This window comes from Diospyros lotus, chromosome 4, assembly GCF_014633365.1.
Source record: "Diospyros lotus cultivar Yz01 chromosome 4, ASM1463336v1, whole genome shotgun sequence".
NCBI classification, from domain to species: domain Eukaryota; kingdom Viridiplantae; phylum Streptophyta; class Magnoliopsida; order Ericales; family Ebenaceae; genus Diospyros; species Diospyros lotus.
In genome coordinates, this window is record NC_068341.1 from 15,723,129 (window position 1) to 15,746,387 (window position 23,259).

Here is a 23,259-nt window from a genome sequence, read left to right on the forward strand (position 1 = left end):
TCTACAATTCTCTATTGTTGCATCGCAAGGATATTGGTGATATTTTTGCAGTAGAGAATGGCAGTTGGTCTGTCAGGAATACTATAACCACAACTATAGATGCGTGTCTGCCATCCTTATTTGTATTAGACAGTGATGAGCTATTGAAGGAAGTCCATACACAAATAGTCCTTTCTCTAGATTCCAAGTTTCAGCTGCTAACTATATCAATCCGGGAGTGGCTGATCATGTTAAATGGGAGACCAATCTTGATTGGACAACTGCAAGAGGTGGTTATATTGGGCTTGAACTCAATAAGGTTTCTTCTATTGAAATTCTGGGTCAACTTATGCCTGTAATTGATCTTGAGAACTTGAGAACGAGGAAGAAGAGGCCTAGAAGGAGAAAGAAAGAAAGAGGAATAAAATAGATAGAGAAAACTGGTATTGGATAAGAACAGTGGCTAATGGCTGTAAGTTCTTGGGAACAAGAACTCTCTCATACAAGGGGGAATTGTCATGTTCCCAAGGGTATAGTAGTAATAGATGATAAATGTATTTCTTTTGTTGTACCTGCTGTTAATCTGGATTGAATCAGGTGTACTTAGAAGCAGCTCATAGTTGTACCTAGAACGCAGCAGCCTTCAGTTATACTTGGTTTGAATATTTGGCAGCCCTATTGGCGACGAATCATTGCTATCTGGATCAATATATAAGACTAATCCAGCCTAATTCATAGGCATGAATGAATACATTTGAAATATCTCTGATTTCTCTCCTTCAAATTCTCTCCATCTCTCTCTCTCGATCTTTCCTTCCCTCACTTCCTGTTCTTCTGATTCTTTCTACACTTCTGCCAAATTTCCCCCTCATTCTTCCCCAAATTCTTGCTAATTGGTGAGAGAACCCTATCAGATCCCCGGGATCTGACACCCTCCAAAATACATCAAAAACAGTTTATATAGATTATTAATGCTATCCTAGTTAGGAAACCTCAAGTAATCCCTGATTAGGACTCTAATGGAAACAAATAAACTATTAACTAGGAAATGAATAAAACATGCTACTTTCGATAATTATGTGTAGAATAATATCTTTCAAAATATTTGCTTCCATGCCCTTCATCATTCTCCCTCGCCTGAAAAGAACTTGGAGTTGAACGACAAAATTTATCATTCCTACTAAAGAAACTCCATAATCACTTTAGGGTAAAGCCACATGTTACATTAAATTTTTAAAGCTAATATACAGTTTCCCTAGAGCTAGGGTCTCCATGTCAATGTGAGCAGATTTAACTAGTCCAAAGGATCTTAACATCTCAAATAGATTCCTATTTAAGGATGTCTCTATATACGAGGGTAAAGGTAAAGGTGATGTGTTTAATTTGTTATCCAACAATAAAGGTGCTGTGTTTAAATCCCATTTCCAGCATAATATTTAAATAATTTTACGTGCTTGGCTTAATTGTGCGGTAAAATGTGGTTGGATGTGTCAAGAGTTGAAACAATAACATATCCATGAAATTGTCATTCTCTTTAACAACAGAAGCTTTTAGATTACATGTTGATAAATAATTTAGCATATCAACACATTCATGTTAGTTAATAGTTATCAAATTTGGGAACTTTCAAAGTATTTAGGTTCTTAATTTTTTCCCTTATCTTGGTATTTGGTTACTATTATTATTTTTGGTGATAAACAAATCCTATATCAATATCATTGAGAGCTCTAAGAGTGGCAAGCCTCATAGAAAATGGCCGAAGTTATTAATGTAACTGTTAATATGGTAATCTCATCAACAAAAGTGGTAAACCACATGTCAGGAGTAATGATCCTTGGCAATCTTGTCTCTCTCCCTGGTTAACTCCTTGCCCAAAGAATAATTTTCTTTCTCTCTCCATTTGCTGATATTGATGAATCTTGTAGTTCTTCATTTGCTTTTGGGATGCCAACATGGTTGCAATCTAATGACCTCCACCTTGTCTTCCAGTCTTAGAATTGAGTCTATTTTTCTTTTTGGTCTGTTTCTCTGTTATTTGATTTTGGATCCCAAATTCTGAGAATTCAATTTGTATAACATGTGTTCTGGGATGGCAGAATCACAATGGAACTGCATTTTGGGTTACACGAATTGAATAGTGGTTCCATGGGAGGGATTAAACTTGGTAACCATGGTTAAAATCATAAATCTATGATTTTGTTAAGATTGTAAGAAATTAAACTTTTTATTCTTTTTTATTTATTTATGTATTTTGAGGTAATGAACAAGTTGAACCCTGGGCCTCCATTCCACAAACCCCTAAATGCCTCAGTTACAGGAAACTTAGGCCCTGCCTTGCCTATGTTGTTGCTTTTGGAGTTACTGAAGATGTATGCACCATTGTAGGTGTAGTGGAGCCTCTGGGGCTCGTCATGCATAGGTTATAGGTGTGATGCAGGAGTAGCTTGTGAGAACCTTTGAGTATGCGTGGAGATAATGTTCCAAGCAGTAGCTACTGGTCTCAGTTGGTAAGTTGCTGAGGCTTGTGGTTGAGCCAAGGGGTGGTGCAAGTATCTTTATGATGAGCGGGCAGTAGCAAGACAGAGAAGTCCTGGGAGTACCTAAAACTTGGTCCAACTGGTGAAGCACGACACAATATGTTGGCTAGGTCATGGAGACGGGATTGTAATTGGAGATAGTCATTGATATATACTCATCTTAGAGGGAGAGTACTTAGGGGTGCTCATGCTGCACACAGAACCATATTGATAGGACTTCATAGCTTTCAATGATACAAGTACCCACAGTTATATATATATATTTTCTGTTTCCAGGATGAAGTTCTCTATTTTGATTAACAGGGTCTCAAATGTTCCTTTTGATTCTTCTACATGCCCACGTCAATGGGATCCTCTTATGTTCACCCTGTTCATTATGTTAAGACTTAAAACAGTAGACTCTATGGGTGGTTAGGTGTTTCTCGCTAGGGACTAGGGACTGGGCAGTTATGTGCTACCTGAGACATTTCGCTTTTGCTTTGAAACTGCTTCAAAGTTTTTAAATAATTGAATTAACCTAGCTAAAAGTCCGGTGGTTTTGGTGGACTACTTGGGTGTTCTTGCTGAAAAATTGGGCTGTAATGTGGGTTCCTTTCTATCTAACAATTCAGTGGGATCGATTAGTCAGTCCTCTCTCTCTCTCTCATGGATTGACACATGACTTCAAATTGAATGTATGTCCCATTTATACTAAAAATTTCTTTTTTTTTTTTCAGTGACGATAAGTAAAAATTTGCTTTTTGACATGCCCTAATAATTGAAGCCGTCCATCATGTCTTTCTTCCCCCCCCCCTTTTTTTTTCTTTTTTTGGTTCTTTAGTATCAAATGCACCTCAACTTAAGAAGCAAAAATGCAAAATCCTCAGTTAGGTCTTTCCCCAGAAATGCTTCTATTTATACTCTTTAGATTCGTAAAATCAACCAAAATATGTTCAAAATGTAAAAATCCCAAAATTGTGCCCCAGTGATTTTTAAAATATCATGTCTTCTAATCGTGCCCAATGATTTTCTTGAAATTTAGTCACAACATGGCACAAGTCTCCTTGAGTTTGACTCATCTAATTTCCCTAATAATATATACATTAGTTATTTATTTGTAGCATTTAAGGAAAAATAATAACGATTAATGCTACTTCAACATATTTTATAGTCAAAATAAGAATCTTTAATAATGCAAAATAAAGAGAAATTTTATTAAATTCTTATCTTGAATAGTCAAGTTTTTCTATCCTCGTTGTTGGGGCACATGATAAGATAATAATTTTTTATATTTATTGCACTTTATTCTCAAGACTTATACAATCGCATTGGTTGGTTATCACCAACAATAAAAGTGTTTAGGTCATAAAAATAAGATTTGAAAAACACATTTTGCTTGAAAATAAGTTTTATTTATAACACCTTGTGCCCTTAGATTATATGATAGAAAAAATTAGTGTTTTAGAATTTATATAGCTAACTTTCCTACTAGAATTAAGGCCTATACATAATAGTATAGTGTTGTTGTTGTTGGTTGTTATGTGTACATTACATTAGTTGTGACCATTTATTTGTCAATATTATTTTAAGAAAATAAAAATATTCTGAAGTATTATTTAGTATTTACCATTATATTTGTATATTTTCAGTATTGTTTCAAAATTTTAGATTTAAAAGCATCATTTTTAAGCCTTATCCTACACTTTTCTTAAAATTTAGGCACAATATGGCACAACCCAATTGTTATATGTGTTTGGCCAGTGCTTGGGAAAAAGTGCTTTTAACAATCAAATAATGATGTTAAAAATGTGCTTTTAATGTTGTTATATGTATTTGGCCAGATCATAGTTAATATTATTTGGATATAAAAATACTTTTAATATGTACAATTAACATTATTTTTAATGATAAAGTTTTATTACATTTTTTTTGCAATAAAATTATTAATTATGGATAAAAACTTAGTAGATGAGGTAGTGGATGTAAAGAGAATAGGGGATAGGATTATTATGGTGAAGGTTGGTCTAGGAATAATGATTATGAATATCTTTAGTACATATACACCGCAAGCAGAGTTAGGTGAGGAGATAAAAGCAAAATTCTGGGACGACCTAGAGGGATTCATACAAATGATACCAAGAGAAGATAAAGTGATTATAGGAGGTGATTTAAATGGTCATGTGGGTAGAGACAGAAACGGCTATAGAGAGGTGCATGGAGGGTATGGTTCGGGGAAATTAATAATGAATGTAAGTCTATTCTAGATTTTGCTATAGCATCTGAGCTCATCATAACCAATACTAGGTTAAAAAAATGAGACAAATACTTAAATCACATATAAAAATGTCACATCAAGCACTCAAATAGATTACTTTCTCACGATACAAGAGGATCGGTTATGTTGTAGGGATTGTAAGGTGATACTGGGGGAGTGTTTGACTACTCAACATAGATTTTTGGTACTTGACGTCCAAATAAGAAATTGGAACAGAAAAAATCACATAAAACAAAATTCAAGAATTAGGTGGTGGGATTTAAAAGGGGAGAAACAATTAATCTTTAAAGAAAAATTAAGTGGTAGAAGAGAATGAAATGGAGAAGGACAGGCAAACCAAATGTGGAGAGAAATGGCTACTGCCTTGAGAAGCACGACATAGGTAGTCCTTGGAGAGATAAATGGTAGAGTCTCAAACTTTAAGGAGTCTTGGTGGTGGAATGAAGAGGTGCAATTGAAAATTAGAAATAAGAAAAGTTGTTATAAGGCTATATATCAGTGCAATAATGAAGAAAACCTAAGAAATTATAAAGAAGCGAAAAAGGTAGCAAAAAGAGATGTTAGTAAAGCAAGGTCAAAAGCGTATGATAATCTATATAAACAACTTGATACAAAAGATGGAGAAAGAGATATATAAATTAGTTAAAGCAAGAGAGAAAAACAAGGGATCTCCAAGTGAAATGCATAAAAGATGGAAACCAAAATGTATTAGTGAATGAGGGAGAGATTAAAGAGAGATGGAAAGAGTATTTCACAAAATTATTCAATGATGGTGGGGACGTAAGAGTTAGGTTGGGACATCTTAGTAACTCCGAAGGGAAAGTGAGCTATACATTTTATCGACACATAAGTTCAAAAGAAATAAGGCAAGCATTAAAAAATATTAAAAAAGATGAAAAATCATAAGGCGGTGGGACTAGATAATGTACCAATAGAAGCATGGAAATGCATGGGAGAAGAGGGCATCTCTTGACTAATGAAATTATTTAACGCGATCCTTAAATAAAAAAAGATGCCAGATGAGTGGAGGAAGAGTACTTTGGTTCCTATATACAAGAACAAAGGAGATGTTCAAAACTGTGAAAATTATAGAGGAATTAAATTAATGAGCCATACCATGAAACTCTGTGAGAGAGTAACAGAGCAGAGGCTCATAAAAGAAACAGACGTCTTGGAAAATCAGTTTGGTTTCATGCCTGGTAGGTCAACAATGGAAGCTATATACCTACTAAAGCATCTAATGGAAATGTATCGGGATTATCAAAAGGACTTGCATATGGTGTTTATAGATTTAGAAAATGCCTATGATAGGGTCCATTGAGAAGTATTATGGAGGGTTTTAGAGAAGAAAGGAATCCGAATAGCCTATGTACAAGCCTTTAATGACATATCACGGTGTAGAGACAAAGGTCAGAACATGCGGAGGGGATACTTAACCGTTTAAAATTACAGTGGAATTGCATCAAGGTTCTGCACTATATCCATACTTATTTACTTTAGTAATGGATGAACTCATTGATAGAGGTGCCGTGGTGTATGCTATTTGCAGATGACATAGTGTTGGTGGATGAAACAAAAGAGGGAGTGAACACTAAGTTTGAGTTGTGGAGAAACAATTTAGAATTTAAGGTATTTAAATTAAGTAGAAGAGAAACAAAATATATGGAATGTAAATTTAGTAAGAATGTAAGAGTGGAGGATGTTATAATAAAATTGGAAGACCAAATCATACAAAGAAAAGACCATTTTCGATATTTGGGATCAGTGATTCAAAAAGATAAAGAAATTCACGAGAATGTCACGCATAAATTAAGGCAGGTTGGCTAAAATGGAGAAATGCATCGGGGGTGTTATTAGATGGTAAAATCTCATTAAAACTAAAATGAAAGTTTTATAGGACAACTATAAGACCAGTTTTGTTGTATGACTCAGAATGTTGGGCAGTCAAATACCAACATGAGTAAAAGACGAGCATAGCGAATATGAGGATACTAAGATGGATGTGTGGCTATACAAGAAAAGATAAAATTAGAGATGAGGTTATTCGTAATAAAGTAGGAGTAGTGCCAATCAAGGAGAAGATGAGTGAGACTAGACAAAGATGGTTTGGTCATGTGAGAAGAAGACCAAGAGATACTCATGTGATGAGGGTTGATGAAATGGAATAATTAGTCAAAAAAAGAGGTAGAGGCAGACCCAAGAAGACTTTGGGAGAGATATTAAAGTTTGATATGAAGTGTATGAGACTAAATGAAGATATGACAAAAGACAGAAATACATGGAAGTTTAGAATTCATGTAGCTGACCCCACATAGTGGGATAAATGGTAGATATGTTATTGTTGTTGTAAAATTATTAATTAAATTATAAACATAAATAGTTTTTCACTTAACACAATTATAAGCCTTATAATACAGTAAAATCCAAATATTAAAAAGATAATTTCAAGTTGATAGTTTTTTAATTTACAATGCACTTATAATGTTGTTAACAAGTTTATTCAATCTGCTTTACTTGAATTCATGGCAAGTCAGGCATTGAAATCTATCAACAAACTGTCAAGCCCCATAATTGGGGTTGGACAATTCTGGTAATCCGGGTCTAGATTAGAACAGAATGCGAAAGAGAGAGACAGAGAGATAAGAGAGAGAGAAAGAGAATTGGAAGGAAAGAGCTTTGTATTATTCTCGATATCCCCCATCCACATACCATAGGCTTTATATAGAGCCTGCCTTCTAACTAACATAACAACAAAGGAATGGTCTGTTATACAGTTAGCTACTGTCCTCCTAACCAATTAACTATCCAACCTCCTAACCACTTAACCTCCCCAGCTAACTGCTAATACAAGTGGTTATCTTCCTGGCAAAATACTTGTTTACCCTTAGGGTCGTGACAATCTCCTCCCCATCAAACAATTCTTGTCTTCATTAGAGTAGTCTGGCAGCCCTTGGAAATTGCTTCAGCAAATTGGGAAGGTTCTCCTAGGTGGTGTGATCTGGTTAACTTTTTAATCTATATTTAGACAGAAACTATATCAAACATCAGGTGTTTCTTTCTTGCATCAAGTTTTCTGGTAACATGCTGATGCCATGCATCTTTTTGTGAAGGGAGATGAGGTCTCATTGCAAAGAGCACTGAGTTTGATTCAAAAAGATAGTCGCAATTATGTTGCTTTGCTCTTCTATGCGTCTTGGTGTCCTTTCTCTGGAACGATTAGACCAACCTTATCTATTTTGTCATCACTGTACCCCTCCATCCCTCATTTTGCGATTGAAGAATTAACCATCAGGCCAAGGTTTGGGAACATTATCCTTTCTTGTGTTTATTATTTTATGTATATTAGATATGTGTATATTGATATTGACATGTCCAAATAATATTGATATTGTATTTATCAGCACTCTCTCAAAGTATGGAGTTCATGGGTTTCCTACTCTTTTTCTTCTAAATTCTACCATTCGTATGCGCTACCATGGATCCCGTAGCCTTGGCTCTCTTGTTGCTTTCTACAATGATGTTACAGGTAAGGCCTTCCCCTGGAATGTCTTCTTGTTTTGGATACTATGATTTTGAACGTTAATCTGTTCTTCTCTCCCCACCCCTCCCCTTTTTCCTTCTCCTGATTGGTCATGAAGGAACTTTAAGGCTGAAATAACTTTTATCCTGCACTATTATTATTTATATTCTAATTCTAGAATCTAGTCTCAAACTTGAACATGACATTTTAATCTGATACATTTATTGACTTCATTTTCATCTGCGCATGCTTGCTGCATGTGCACCCTGTCTTTTGCACTTCTGGCCAGTATACATGTTTTTACCTGTGTATATGTCTGCAAGTAAATTTTTACTAGTGTCCTCGCACAGGAAATTGCCTGCCTGAGCATGTATGATAATAATGTGTAACTTGTCACATTATCTACAAAGATCTTGGACTGCATCTCATGATTTCTATTAATTTACTAGTAAACTTTTCAAGGGATATTTAATGAAAATAAGCTCATTGTTGAAGGCTTTAAGGCTACACATCTGGATGAACTCTCAATGGAAAGAATTGAACACCAATACGATCATGAGGAATACAATAATGGCGAGCAAGAAAGCTGCCCTTTTTCATGGGCTAGATCTCCTGAGAATTTGCTCCAGCATGAGACATATTTGGCCTTGGCTACCGCATTTGTTCTTTTGAGGTTGCTCTACTTCATTTTCCCAACTGTGTTTAAATTTGCTCAATTGGCTTGGAGAAGATGCATTCTAGGCATAAGGTCAAGGAGTTTACTGGAGCATCCTCTGGCCTATCTGAATCGAGCAATACAATTGTTTCGTTCCCTAAAGGAACCCTGCAAGAAAAGTAATTTACAAGGAGGAGCAATGAATGCTAAAGCATGGGCTTCAAAGTCCTTGGTTTCAGTTTCTTTTGGGGACACAAGCACCAGTTGATTGTGCCAGTAAGTTGATCTTGCTTACTGTTTGTTATGATTGCTTCTTCATAGCTGCAACATTTCTTGTTACTGGAAGTTTGTACTCTAGAAGACCTAGACAATTCGACTGGGTCTTCATTTGAGTCTAACCAGTTAATCTGGTCAGGTGCTAAAGTTTAATTTGTTTGGCTGTTGCAGCAAACCTGCCCCATTTATATGTAACCTAGAATAGATTTTTGTAATCACCTTCCAACAAATAAAAAATTGGTTTTAATTTTGTGAATAGCTTATAACTATCTTGATTTTCCATTTTATGCATGAGTTCAGGATTCCCTTGCTCATGAATCATCTATGTTCGGTGATAAACTATATGATCGTCTATTTGGTTTCAGTGATTGCTCTAATGTGCTCTGTATTGGCTGGTCTCTTGTCCCTTCCGGCTTAATACAAATCAGGCATAATGGATCTAGGAGTAGTGATGTTAGCATCTGAAAGCTGTATTTTGGTGGTTTGGTGTATCTTGATAACCTTACCATTTATAGCTGCTGTGTTCATTATTCCTCGATGAATTCTCTTTAATAATTGAAAATCGCCTTCTTGTTTGCTGCTGCTATGGAATGTTGGCTTTTATTTTATGCACAATGCGTTAAGACCAATCACTGTTGCTATTTTACACAATATTTGTATGAGCTCGTGGTTGTTAACTAGGGCGATCAACTCTCGGCATACAAGAAACATATTACATGTCCCAATGTCTAGTACTTGATGAATTCGTACAAATATTGAGTCGTAGAACAAGGAATTGAAGACTTGGGAATGTTACATGGAAGTAGCACGGTCTCCGCAGGGGCAAAATCAGAGCTCGACATTAGTACCAAGTCAATTGCATGTTGCCCAAAATTGCCGAGCTGAACAAAGGTATGCCACATCAAATTCTTTTTCTTGTAGTTAGGTACAAAAATAGTGTTGTGGGTGCAAATCGTTTAAAACAATTTCAAATGGATTCTAGTGGGTGGATCATCTTCTGCAATTAATTAATCAGTAATCAGCTGTGGTGGTTTGTGATGATCCGGAAGAGAGCTTGTTGAAGGAAGGAGCTGAATCAATTAGGAAAGATTTCAAGTGTCTTAACACTTCCTTGGGCTTCTCTGCAATGAAGGCATGGCCTGCGTTCTTGACGACCACTAGTTCACTATTGGCCCCCAAGTGCCTGCATAAAACCAAGAATCACCTACCCTAGAGGTTCTTATCGTATTATTATAAACTATTAAGTCACTTTAGTTCAGAATATCTGTGCACAAAATTTGTTTAAAAAAAAGTGCTGGAGATTAGTATTGTTGAGGTACCTTTTTAACCGATAAGCGAGTTCTAAGGGGAATATCTGGTCATGATCTCCCCAGATTATTAGTGTAGGCTGCAATCAAACGCAAGGGTTATTTGTTCATGAGATAATTACAAACGAAAGGACGACGTGTTGAATTTGAGCTCACACTGTAATATGAAATAGAAGAGAGTTCCTGAGAGTGACGCACCTGAGTGATCTTGGGAAGGTCCGAGAGTTTTCTGTCCTTGGGAATGGCTCGAATCAGTTCTCTCTTCTCCTCTAAGTGCTCCTTATGCATTACCTGCAATATGCCGAGAGATCAATTTCATACAATTATAGCTTATCACTGTCATGGTAAAATCTAATTTTGCGTTCTTAGAGGAGATGTCAGTCATAAGTTGGGAATCCAGTTTTAGTGAATAACCTCTACATCTTCAGTAGACAAAAGTGCTTTTTAAAATTCAAACTTATTATTTTTTTATTAAGAGAAAAAAAAAATAGAAACTAGAAATCTTATTATCTGATATGTAATTTGGGTACGCCTACAAACTAAAGGCCAATTTTCAGATGAAAAAGAAAGAAGAAGGAAGGCATACTCACGTCAACGAAGTCCCTAAGGAGGCAAGAAGGCACGGCCTTGGGGGACTTGAAGAAGGCGTAGCGCAAGAGCTCCCTCATCTTCTCCGGCGTCTGCGGCAGCAGAATGGCGGCCGCCTCCTCCAAATCCGCCACCGGAAACATCCCCTCCGCCAAGTCCTTCTCCTCCAACCCCACCCCGGCGCCGCACACCACCACCTGCTCCACCGCCTCCGGCCACCGCGCCGCCATGCAGTAGGCCACAAACCCGCCGTAGCTCAAACCAACCACCCTCATCTTCCCAACCTTGTTGGCCTCCATGACCCGCATCACGCACCCGGCCTGGAACAACTCGGACCGCTCGGGTCGGGTCGTGTACGAGCCCCCGAAAAACACCAGGTCCGGCACGTAGACATTGAAATGGGGCGCCAACAGACGAACCATGTCGCCCCACTGCCACATTGCGTTGGCTCCGAAGCCGTGAAGCAGCACCAAGTGAGGCTTCGTCTCTTTCCGGGTCTTGGGTACCCAACAGTGCATCACCGTCCCGTCGCCGAGGTCCTTCACCGTTGGTTGGAGCCCCGCGTTCGAGAAGGAGCATCTGTAGCACCAGTCCCTCGCGGCCGTCAAGCTAAAACACTTGGCCATCAAATGAAGGCAGAAGCAGAAATTGGGAGATATTAGAAGGGTGAGATGTGGGTCTTGAAATTTGGGCAGTGGAAAACGGAGCCGTGGATGTCAGTGGGTAGTAGCAGAGCAGTATGCCAGTAGTAGTACATAGCCCAGAGAGAAGACAAAGCAGCACCATGAAATTGATCTTGATGTTTGGCTCATTGGCTGGCTGGCTCGCTCTGTTATTGTCTTTTGTGGGTACACACACACACACACATATATATTATCTTCTAAAGCATGGGCTTTCATTTCAACTTCAACACTTGCAAAACTGGCTCTAAATTAGTTTAAGTTTCAAGTTTTAACACTAATCTAAACATGTGCTGCAATTTGAGGAAGAGGATCCGTTTGTTCTTCATTTCGATTGATTTTTCTTCCCTTCCTTCGATAATAACCCGTTAGTGTTGCCATCTGCCAGCAACCCCACCGTCATGATCATCGCCAGAGGAATTGTTAAGAAAATTTTAAAATTCTGGTGACTTCGGGACGGTAGGGGTAGGGAGGAGGAAAGAAAAAGCCCCAAAAGAACACCAAATCAGAAGCAAAAATTAAAATAAATCAAAGTTATGAAACAATATTTAAATTTTTTTAAACTAAAACCATAATTAAAGTCATAAAATTAGAAATTAAAAACTGATTTTTTTTCAAACGGGCTCTAAATATTAGTCTGTTAATAAAAATTTGATATTAAGTTAAAATGATTAATTATCAATTTATTTAAGAGCTTATATTATTATTAAAGAGATGTATATTTTACATTATTGATGTTGTTCAAATTGACGGGGGTGTCACTGTCAATTGGACCGGATTGATAGAAACTTTAATAGCTCATGGCTATGCGCGAAATTGTGAAGATATCTTTGTATTTGGAAGCACTTTATAGGGCTCGATTGATTTATGTGTTAGATAACATTATAATTCTTTTAAAATCAATTTATTTGAGATGAGTTTAAAGTGTTAAACCAGAGATTGGGATGAGTTTAAATTTATCAAGTTAAATATTACAAATAATAGCTAATTATATACTTGTATATCATTTTTAATTATTTAATTCATATTATAACTCAATACAACTTGATAAATTTAGTGAGGTATCTATGACATTATTCTACTCCTCAATTTAATTCATAAACTATTTAAATTAAGAGAATCGTGCTATTTTTTTTTTTTTTGTTTAGTAAAAAATAAATGTCATCAATTTTATATTCAATATATAATAATACGTAAAAGGTGTGCTATGATGGACTGATGGTCCAGATTAGATCCGTATCCAAATGTGCCCACAAGAAGATACTGGAAATTTCTCAGCCACACCACTGGCAGGGCAGCCTCTGCTGCTTAGTTTTCCTTTTTCTTTTAATCTCAATTCCTTAATTATAAACACTAAATTTGATGTAAGTGATAATATTTTATACATTAATATTAATATGAATTATTAATAAAAGGGTTAAACTCAGGTTTTTTTAAGTCATAACAACCTGTTTGGTTGTACTATAAATTAGGAAAATAAGTAAATAAACTATTTTTTATATTTTTTTATTATCTTTAAATCGTAGAATTCCGAGGTTCTGATTTGCAAGAGAAGAAAAAATAAAATAAATAATTTTCATGTATATCAATTAAATTATTTGTGTTTAATTTATAGTAGATAGAAATAGAAAAGTACAAATGGTTTCAATGGTTTGTATGAGATGGATGTAATTTTATATTTAATCCAAAATGATTCCATATGATTAGGCTAAAAAAGGAATAATGGTAAACATGTATTTATATAAAAAATTACTAATAATAAAAATTTTGAAACAAACCCATCTAATAGGGAATACAAAACTTTTAGTGCAATAATAATATTACACTTTTAGTATGTAAATGGTGTTGGTGTTGGTGTTAGTTTTTGTTTTCTTTGTGGCGTTGGTGTTAGTTTTTGTTTTCGTTTTCTTTGTAGTACAATATAAAATGACAATCATCGATCATTAAAGCATTACAAATGAAAAAAGTTTGGATTTTATGAAATCTGATCAAGCTTGTTTTATGAAATCCGAGACTTCATTTAGAGATGGCAACAAAAAATTAGGTGATGATATTTTTGTTATTTGGCATTTTCGATCATTTTTTCAATAACCCAGTTATTTGTAAAAGTAGTATTTTCCTTAAAATATTTTTAGCTAGGTTTGTTAACCCGAGCTTAGTTGGGAGGCGTTTCTCCCGTAAACGCTCTAATTCACCATCAATTCCATGAACGTTCGTTCATGAAGCATAGATGGATAGATAGATAGATCAATATGGATCGAGGGGGAGATGCAGTGCAGGTGAGATCTCCACTGAAGAAACTTTGAATCAATTTGTTAGATACACAACAGTGTCGTCGCCTTAATTCCAAAATTGAAACAAAACTCAATAAAAGAAACTCTAAATACTACCTCGGGCGTCGACTCGATCACTCGCCAGCTAGCGATAAGAGCTTGCCATACTCCTCATATTTACATCTCCTCTCTGCAAGCAGATGCAGATGCAGATGCAGGAGGATTTAACGTCCATCAGTTTCTGAAAGGAATTTCTACGCGCTTACCAGACGTTTGTATGTTCGTGTTCTGCAGGAAAAGTTTCCTTCCTCTTTCTCGTGGCCATCCGGAACACCAAGGACACCTTCCTCACCATTCTCTTGATCAACATTGCAATTGATGATCTCATGGTTCTCCTCGTCTTCTTCTCCGTCCTTCCTCTGAAACCCTCTTCTTCCTCCACTTCAATGGCGGTTTCACCTCGACGACCGCCGCCGCAGCCGCCTTCTACTTCATCGCAAACCCTTACTTTGCTGATGAATGTTGGGATCCCAAAAGGTACAGGAAAGTGGGTATCTTTCTTTGATATCTTCTTCTTCTTTTTCTTCTGCGGCGGCGGGGCCAGAAGATGGGGTGGCGGATTGAGCACGTTGATGGCAGTTGCTCTCTCCCATTCTTCAATTGTGATGTTGCAGTGGGAGCAATCAACTCCGGCCATGGCCAGAGCTTCGAGAGCCACTGCCATGGTGGGATCGAATGACAAAACTTGAGAAGAAGAGAGATTTTTATGTAAATCTTGAAGTTGGAGAAACAAAACAAGATATATATGATAATATCAAACTCGAATATTAAAAAGTTGCTTTGGGGCATCTGGCTGGATAGAATCATCATAGAATACAAATCCCATTACAATTTTGGATAGATTCTCAATTTATTACACACGTAGACCTATGCGCGAAGGTTCTCCAGTGGGTCTGGGTAACGCCCAAATTAGTCCCCCTCAAGAAGGTTTATGATGCCGGGTCGGCCCACGTGAGAGCCCATGACGGCCCAAATACTGGGCAGGGGAGTAGCCGATTATTTCGACCAGTTATATGATTCGGCAACTAACTAAATTAATTGAGTTTATATATAACACAACAAAATCAAATTGAATTGAAATTTTATATAAAAAAAATTAATTCAACTATTATTATTGCCAAAATATAACAACAAATTCGTAATTGTGGGAGTATTCGTCTTGAGCCTCTAGTTGCTAGAAGACTTGTAAAAGAGAAAATAATTAGGTGTAAGAGGCAACTCCAGCACAGACCTTCCGATATTTAATTAGTCTATGTGAAAATGTATATAACAACAAGAGAAGTATAATTTAAGTAGAGTTCTGGTCATACCTTGATCAATGGAATCACACATTATTTATAGAGTCTGAAGTTGATAAGTGGAAGAGTATCTATATTTTTTGGAATCATATGTTGCAAATTTCCCAATAGAGACAATAAAGATGAGTTGACATATTTTTGGACTAGAGTGAGGCCATCAGGAGACCAAAAATGGCATGTTTCTCGAGGACTATTCCATTGGGAATGTCTCTTAAGCTTCCCTTCTTAGGGCTTTTCCTCTTGGTCCTATCTTGGGTTTGGGAATACTTTCTCAGACACTACAATTTTTCTTTACTCTTTCCTTTGGGTTTTCTAAAGGGAAAAGTAACTGTTGACCTACCTTTTTTAGGAGACTTTCACGAGGGTTCTTCCCTGATGCCAGTATTTTTTGTCTAGTTGGCTTTCTATTTTTCTTCTTCCTGCAATTACATATTTTAGTGTTGTAAGTTGGTGGCATTATGATCCAAAGTTTGAGAGTTTGAAAGGTTATTACTATCTTGGTTGATGACTTGAAGAACATCTTTTGTTCTTTAAAGCCTTACTAAAGTGGTTGAGGGAACCCTAGGGTGACTGATGGATTTGGATGTTGAGGATTCATGTCAGTTGATGAGAACTTGAACTCAATTATCTTTCGAGAGATAAAACCATAATGCTGATATGATAATCTCGTTTGTGGAGTTCTTACCCATTCTTTCGTTTAGAGGTTCCTCCAACTTGGCTAAATAGACTTTTTAAGTCTGTCGAAGGATTAGGATTCTTATATTTAGTAATTTTGGTGGGTCCTTATTTTCTATAATCCATTGGTACTCATGACCCCTATTTGTCTTGGATGATGGTCCTTAGATCATGTTTGCACATTTTCTTACTTTTGATGTTAGGTTTACCCTAGATCATTCTCATGCTTTTATGTTTGGATTTTGTAATACCCTGTGTTATCGGTGTTAGAAAATAAGATAAAATTTCAAGAGTGCTCTTTGAGAGAGGCGAGAAATGAAATGATGGTATTCTAGGGGAGCGGCATTCTGGTAATTTGAATAGTAAGCAGTCCAGCAGGCCCTAAGGTCAATTTTGAGAAATGAATTAATAAATTTTCGAATCAATGGCAGGAAATGCCCTAAGACTTGGATGTCCAAGAAATGGGGCAAGGGATTGTCTAGCGTTTCGAGATGAGACTAATAACTCTGAAAGAAGTCAAATCGAGAACAGTTTATGGTACAACTACTATATAAGCTTAAATTATTGGCTAAATCGAATGTTCGTGAGGGCCAACCAAGAAATCACCCGTAAGTCAGAGGGGCCTGAATAGTGGCTCGGTTTTATGAATGAGTCAAGCTGAAGAGTTTTCAGGCTGAGATAAGGTCCTGTGCGGGCGGAGGGACAAAATCAATATTTTTGAGTAAATGCTGATTCTTAATTTAGGAAAAATCGATATTTTAAGCGACTTAAGGGTACTTAAATTAAGGCTTGGAGGGTTTAAGTGTAATTAATAGATTCCTAAGTTAAATTATCAAATTCCTCAAGTGAAGTTAAGGAATTTTGTAGGGTTATTGTGTAATATATATATATATATATACATATGTGTGTGTGCGTGTGCACATTTGATGCGTTACAGTGGCCTTTTCTTTGGATTCGAAACAGAGGGAGAGATCACGAGAGATCGAAAAAGAGCTCGCGAGAGGGAGAATGAGATCCAAAGAGTGAGACGGAGGCCAATTGCTGGCCAGTTGCAGCAGCTTGAAGAGGCCGCGATGCTGAAGCTCGAGAAGCAGAGCTGGGCCGAGTGCATCGCGATAGAGAGAGAGAGAGAGAGAGAGCTTGATGGCTGATCAACCATGGTCGACGCGCGAATGAGGCAGCAGCTGCTGCGGTGGCGCGACAAGGCGCTACAATGGAGGTTGGCGACGCAGCAGCAACATGGAGCGGCGGTTTAGGCAGCTCGAAGAAGCTCCAGCGATGGCGTGGGAAGCTTCAGTGGCCGGCTATGGCCGCTGGTTGCAGCCACTGCAGTACTTGAGATTTTGGGGCCCTAAGTCGAAATGTAAAAATGGGCTCCCGAATCACATTTAAATTTTATTTTTATAATAAAATATAAAAAAATAAACAAATATTCATTTAGACACAAAGTAGAGAGAGAGTTCATTCTGCAAATTTTAGATTGGGGGGAGTGATTTATATATGGGCAAAATCATCATTTAGACATAAGGACAAAATAGTCATTTTCTTTTAATTTTATGGGCCCCCTTAAATTAACATAATTTGTGGGCCCTAAGACAATGGGCTCATGAATTGCACTATAGGTCCGGGCTTGGTTGCAGCGATGGTTGGTCATGCGCAGGTTGGAGGTGCGTGCGAAAGGCGGTTCGCAGTGGAGGCTAGCATCGGTGGTGGTTGCGGTGCAACCAGTAGCGGCCGACGACGGTGGCGTGGCGCTAGCAACGGTGGTGGTCGGTCCCTGGTGCGCGAGAGCGGGCGCTGTGCGCGCCATGGAAGAAGGAGAAGAACAAAGGAAGCAGGTGGAGAAAAAGAGAGGAAATAAAGAAAAAAATAAAAAGAAAAAAAGTAAAAGAAAAGAAAATAAAGGGGAAAATGGAAAAAAAAAAAAGAGAGAGAGGGGGAAAAATAGCCAAAAATTTTAGAAAATTTAAGAAAATCTCTGGAAATTAATTTGGGGCTCAAGGAGTGTGCTGGAAGCTCAAAAATGGGGTGTTGAGAGTAGGGTGGTGGCTCAGGAGGTAATTCCAATATGGGCATTTTTCTGAATTTCTCCCCAGATGAGTCGAGGTAATTTAATATTTTTTTTTCTTTTCAAATTATTTGCATTAAAGCGAGTTAATGTAGAATAATTATTCGTTGGATAAAATCCTGGGCTGGGATTGTTTGGAAATGGATGGTTTTGTGTGTGTGGCGAAGTTAAGGGCATTGGTTTAATGTTGGATGTTAATGGAGTTGGGTTTTGGGTGTTTGCATCTAGGGTTGACCGAGAAGGCAGTGATCCTAGAAGAGTTCAAAGTTCGGGCTAGCGTTTTTGCCCATGACAGAGATAAAGCTTCGAGCCAAGTAAGGGACGACCTCAATGATGGCAGTCATGCGAATGTTTGGTAATATAGTTAAACATATGTTGTGTGAAGTTGTGTGTTGTGCATGTTATATAGGCAGTCTAGTGGAGTTCTATGGCCATGGGAGAGACTAAATGCATGTTAAGGGTAATTTGGGAGGTTATTGCCTTGAACAGATGGGTTTGAAAGGCAATGATGCCTCGCCATTCATGCACACTTGTCATTGTGTCTCATATATTATCTTGTTTATATTCATTTGCACCCTTACTGAGTCATTGTGACTCATCAGGTTTTACCTCGTGTTGTAGATGTTGCGAGTCCAGATGCAAGCAGAGATGATGTTGGGAGGTTGAAATGGCGAATAACGTTGTTGCCCGTGTTGGGAATTGTATTATCTCCTATATGTATTCATATGGTGGTATGCATATATATTCTTGTAGGTGTATGTGTATGTTGTTGGGCACTGGATGATATCCAGTTTGTTGTAATCAGTAAATGTAGTATATGATTGTGTAGACTTCTGGTTGATAGTGGCTTGTTTGATGGAGCCAAGTTTAGGATCAGATAAGGATCAAAGAGGTATTTCCCATAAATCCCAATGCTCAGTCGATATTTAACGTGCTAATTTCGTGCCTGGGTCACCTTTAGCTTGTTGTGAGGCGAGCTGAAAAAAGGTAAGGCTTACTCGGGTTTCGAGTCCCATCCGCTGTGCTTTTTATGTTTTGGGACCGACTCCTCGAGTGGAGCGAAGGGAAGGATGAAATCTAGTCCTCACCTAAAACGTTTCCTGATAAAACATAGTCCATATCTTCATTAGTTTGGTGTTATGTGTGAGTAATTCAGTTGATTATTCATCGGTAGCACTCGTAAGTGGGAGTGGGCTGTTATAGATTTTTTATGCCGTTATCATGCTTTTTACACTTCTAATTATAGGTTTGTATTTGTTTTTCTACATTACACGTTAGTAATTCACATATCATAAATCGTTCAAAACTTTTAAGGTTTACTTGCCTTGACACTTACATTTTTCTTTTTCTTATAATAGAGGTATTATGCTTGCTCCCCAATCTTTTGTGGATGATGGACCCTAGATCATTCTCATGCTTTTGTGTTTTCGATTTTAATTCAATCTTACACATTTTGTGCTTTTGACTCTAGGTCTTTCTAGATCATTCTTATGCATTTTTTGCTTTTAATTTTGGGTTATCCTAGATCATTCTAGTGCTTTTGCATTTTCAATTCTTAATTCGTCTCATACATTTTGGGCTTTTGACTCTAGGTTTTTCTAGGTCATTCTTACGCATTTATTGCTTTTGATTCTAAGTTAACCTAGATTTTTCTCGTGTTTTCTCATTTTCAATTTTTAATCCAATTTCATGTATTTTGTGCTTTTGATGCTAGGTTTTTTCTCTATCATTCTTGCAATTTTCAAATTTTGAACCATTCTCACACTTTTGTGCTTAAGTTTTTTGGATAATGACCCTTAGATCATTCTCGCCCATTCCACGCTTCGATGCTAGGTTTGCTTGTTTATTAGAGTTTTGAGCCTTTTTCGTGCATTCATTATCTTGAGAAACAAAATACACAAAAAAAAAAAAAAAAACTACAACAAGGTAAAAGTCACTTTATTCAAGCATTATTGAATAACATATATAAGAATTAACACTCTTAATCTTATTTATGATACTTTCTTGAAGCATACATCTTGTTTATGATACTTTCTTGAAGCATACATACGTGTTTTGAATTCTTTTGGGGGCTTTAGGCATTTGAGAGATGAAACATGTTCTTAGACTAAAATTTTATTAGATCAATACGAATTTCTATTCTCCTATTGCTCTTCTTGCCTTGAGTTATGCCCCTTGTGTAATACTCGAAAATTTTTAGTGTACTCAAGTGTAATTATTATTGGGGCAAAAATATAATTTTTCAAAGTTATGAGGCTAAAGTATAATTTTTGAAACCTAAGGACTTGAGGGCAATGGGCCAAAGTGAAATAAGGCAAGAGTTGAGGGGCTAAAATGAAAATAATAATGTGAGCATTGCACAACAGTTGACGGTCGCACTGTGGTCGCCGCTGACAACAGATGTCAAATTGATGTTCGGGAAAGGAACTAGGCCATCAAGGCCTAGGGAAAGATGACTGATGCAATGAAGTGACTGAATTGGATAGAAAATTCGTCAAAAATGGCTATAAATAGGTGGGTTATGGCCCAGAGTTTTCACCAAACTTTAACTAAGAAATTCGAGCATTCGGGGAAAAATTAGGAGAAAGTAATAGAGGGCTTTTGTTTTCCAAGTAAGGGAGAGAATTTCTGGAGAGTTTGAGGGATGTTGGTTTTGGTTTGAAGGGGTTTCGAAACTTCGTTGAAAAATCGGAAGACTCGTTAAGACGCACTAAAATTGGCATATTTGAGGGTGTTTTGGCTTGATTTTTGAGCCACCAATGAGCCTATTGTGTTCGAAAGGAAGAATAGAGCAAGAAGGAGGAAGAAAACCAAGGAATTAAAGCAAAACTAGTGGCTGAAAGTGAGAAGGCAACTGAAAAAGACGATCGACTTCGAGCTCGTGCGAAACATGTACAAAGCACATGGGTGTAGGGGAGTGTGGTCATGTGAAGGTAAGAAAAAATAGAAAAAAGAAAAAAAAATAGAAAAATGGGGAAAAATTAAAGAATTTAATTTTATTAATTCTTTCTAAAATTTGGTTAGAAAAAATATCAGGGCACTAGTCTCGAGGCAGTGCATGAATTTCGAGAAATCTTAAATAACTAGAGCAATGTGAGTGATTTTTCTCAAAAATTTATACACGATATGTTTTGCCTAAATTGAGCATAAATTTCACGAGGATTTACCAAAATATATGTGATTTATGAGCATCTTATCATATATGTGCATGTTATGTTGTCTCGGTAATTATGATATTCTATTGGGCATGAAATTATTAGCATATCGATAATTGTTGTAACGCCCCGTTTTCCGAGCGCGTTATAACTCAGGACAATTCTGGAATAATTTTTTTTTTATACTACTAAAACTAAGACTAAGCCATATTATTGCTCTTATCCATCCCAAAATTTTCATTCATTTATCCACAAGAAGAATCATCATAATCATTAAATGCGGAAGCTAGAATCGAACCTAATATCATAACATTAATCATAAATCAGTTCTTACATCACAGGAACTTAAATTTCTCAACATGACTTAATACATAACATAAATTCTCAACTAACATTAACCCTAAATAGGGTTCTACATCATTATTTCTCAAAATGTTTAGAATTCGAAGTAGGAGAACTTAAATACATGAGCAACATAACATACGTTCAACTGATCATACAACTCATCATGCACTTTGCTAAGTGCCATTACACGCCTCATTCATCATTGTTTCTGCTACTATCTTCTTCTGGAACGTTTGAATATTTCAGGGGCAAAGTCTAGGTTAGATGATGAATCATCTAAGTAAGGATACAAAATATTTAATGTTCATGTATGTATGCAATGCACGTAACATCATAACTCTCATGTTTGGGTTGACTGCACCTTAAGATTACCCGCCATTTTTCCAGTCTCCCTGCCAGACCGAGGTGTATGGGTGCACTCTTGGCAAAGTAACGGAACCAGTACCTAATCCCAAACCCATGTAACGTATGACCGTGAATCTCATCATGCTCATATGCATATTTCATAAATCAAAACATGTAAATGCAATCTATATGATATACTCATAACAAGTCATGACAACATGATAAGATCATAACACTTAGTCTAGTTGGGAAGTACCACTTACCTTGCAAAAAGATAATTTTGTCCCTAACATAATTTTGCCTCAAAATTCGCGTTGGACTTTGAATCATACTCAATTATGAACCTTGGCATACCCTGAGCATCATAATTATTTAAGAAAATTATATTTCTAATTTTCTCTATTTTTTCTAATTTCTCTCATTTCATCATATTCTTTCCTCAAGATTATGAAATAAATACTTTCTCATAAAATTTTCTCAATTTCTCTTCTCAATAATTCCTAAAGCAATATTCCTAAGCCCCATAAATTTCCTCATAATTTTCAGAATTCATGTTCTATTTATTTCTCATTTTCTCTTTAATTTTCAAGCATCTATTGCCTAAAAAAACCATAATAAATACTAATCATGCATTTTTTTTCTAATTTCATCATCAAAAATTATAAAATATCATTCTCATATTTCTTAAATTTTTGAAGAAATTTTTGAAGATAACTCACATTCCCACGGAGCGATTCGGTATTCTTCAATATTGCGATGAAACCTCCATTTGTGTATCCAATAACGCCTTTTGCCACAAATTTTCACATAAACTACTAAATCCAGCCTATAGAATTTTTATAAAAATTTCTTGGTATTTTTCTCTTTCTATTTTTTTTCTTTCTTTTTTTTCAATCTCTCTCTCACTCTCAAATCTTTCTTTCTTACAACCTTTCTCCTTCTAATCTAAGTCTTCAAACATTTCAAGTTTCTTCTATTTATAGAAGGTTGAGTTAAACTTAACATAATTGTAGTGACCCACTATCTTTAATTATTTTGTCACATTTCTTAATTATTTTTCACTAAATTTTTTTAATTATTTATTCATACCTTACTTTGTCTCCCACATTTCTCAATTATTTCATCTATTATCTTTGATTATTTGTCCACACCTTACTTTGTCTCCCACATTTCTCAATTATTTTACTCATCATCTTTAATTATTTTGTTATCTTTCTTAATTATTTTCCACTAAATCTTACTCA

The 23,259-nt window shown here is 36.4% G+C and overlaps 2 protein-coding genes across 4 annotated transcripts in view; one reads left to right on the top strand and one right to left on the bottom strand.

The window, feature by feature from the left end:
- LOC127799570 (5'-adenylylsulfate reductase-like 4) overlaps positions 1-9,468 on the top strand; it is a 37,232-nt gene extending 27,764 nt beyond the window's left edge. The window contains exons 2-4 of the mRNA XM_052333718.1: positions 7,881-8,068; positions 8,172-8,296; positions 8,786-9,468. Of these exons, the coding sequence (XP_052189678.1) occupies positions 7,881-8,068; positions 8,172-8,296; positions 8,786-9,213 (741 nt within the window). The 3' untranslated portion in view covers positions 9,214-9,468. The remainder of the gene's footprint in view (positions 1-7,880; positions 8,069-8,171; positions 8,297-8,785) is intronic.
- Positions 9,469-9,817: 349 nt separating this feature from the next.
- Positions 9,818-11,957, bottom strand: LOC127799569 (uncharacterized). 3 transcript variants are annotated; one of them, XM_052333716.1, is made up of 4 exons: positions 11,119-11,957; positions 10,727-10,819; positions 10,541-10,608; positions 9,818-10,102 (listed from the first exon to the last, which is right to left on the bottom strand). In XM_052333716.1, the coding sequence occupies exons 1-4, from the start codon at positions 11,740-11,742 to the stop codon at positions 10,063-10,065; spliced, it is 825 nt and encodes a 274-aa protein (XP_052189676.1). In that variant the 5' UTR covers positions 11,743-11,957; the 3' UTR covers positions 9,818-10,062. The 3 variants fall into 3 exon arrangements, with proteins under 3 accessions (XP_052189676.1, XP_052189674.1, XP_052189677.1); XM_052333714.1 differs by having other exon boundaries at positions 9,818-10,404; XM_052333717.1 differs by lacking the exon at positions 9,818-10,102 and adding an exon at positions 10,262-10,425.
- Positions 11,958-23,259: the final 11,302 nt, after the last annotated feature.

What these genes read in the sequence shown, in the direction of transcription:
- LOC127799569 (XM_052333714.1), bottom strand. Translation starts at nt 11,742, where the DNA reads ATGGCCAAGTGTTTTAGCTTGACGGCCGCGAGGGACTGGTGCTACAGA. An exon ending in TCCTTAGGGACTTCGTTGAC is followed by an intron (nt 10,820 to 11,118) that starts GTGAGTATGCCT and finishes GGCATATTGCAG; the next exon opens with GTAATGCATAAGGAGCACTT. An exon ending in CTCGCTTATCGGTTAAAAAG is followed by an intron (nt 10,405 to 10,540) that starts GTACCTCAACAA and finishes GGTTTTATGCAG; the next exon opens with GCACTTGGGGGCCAATAGTG.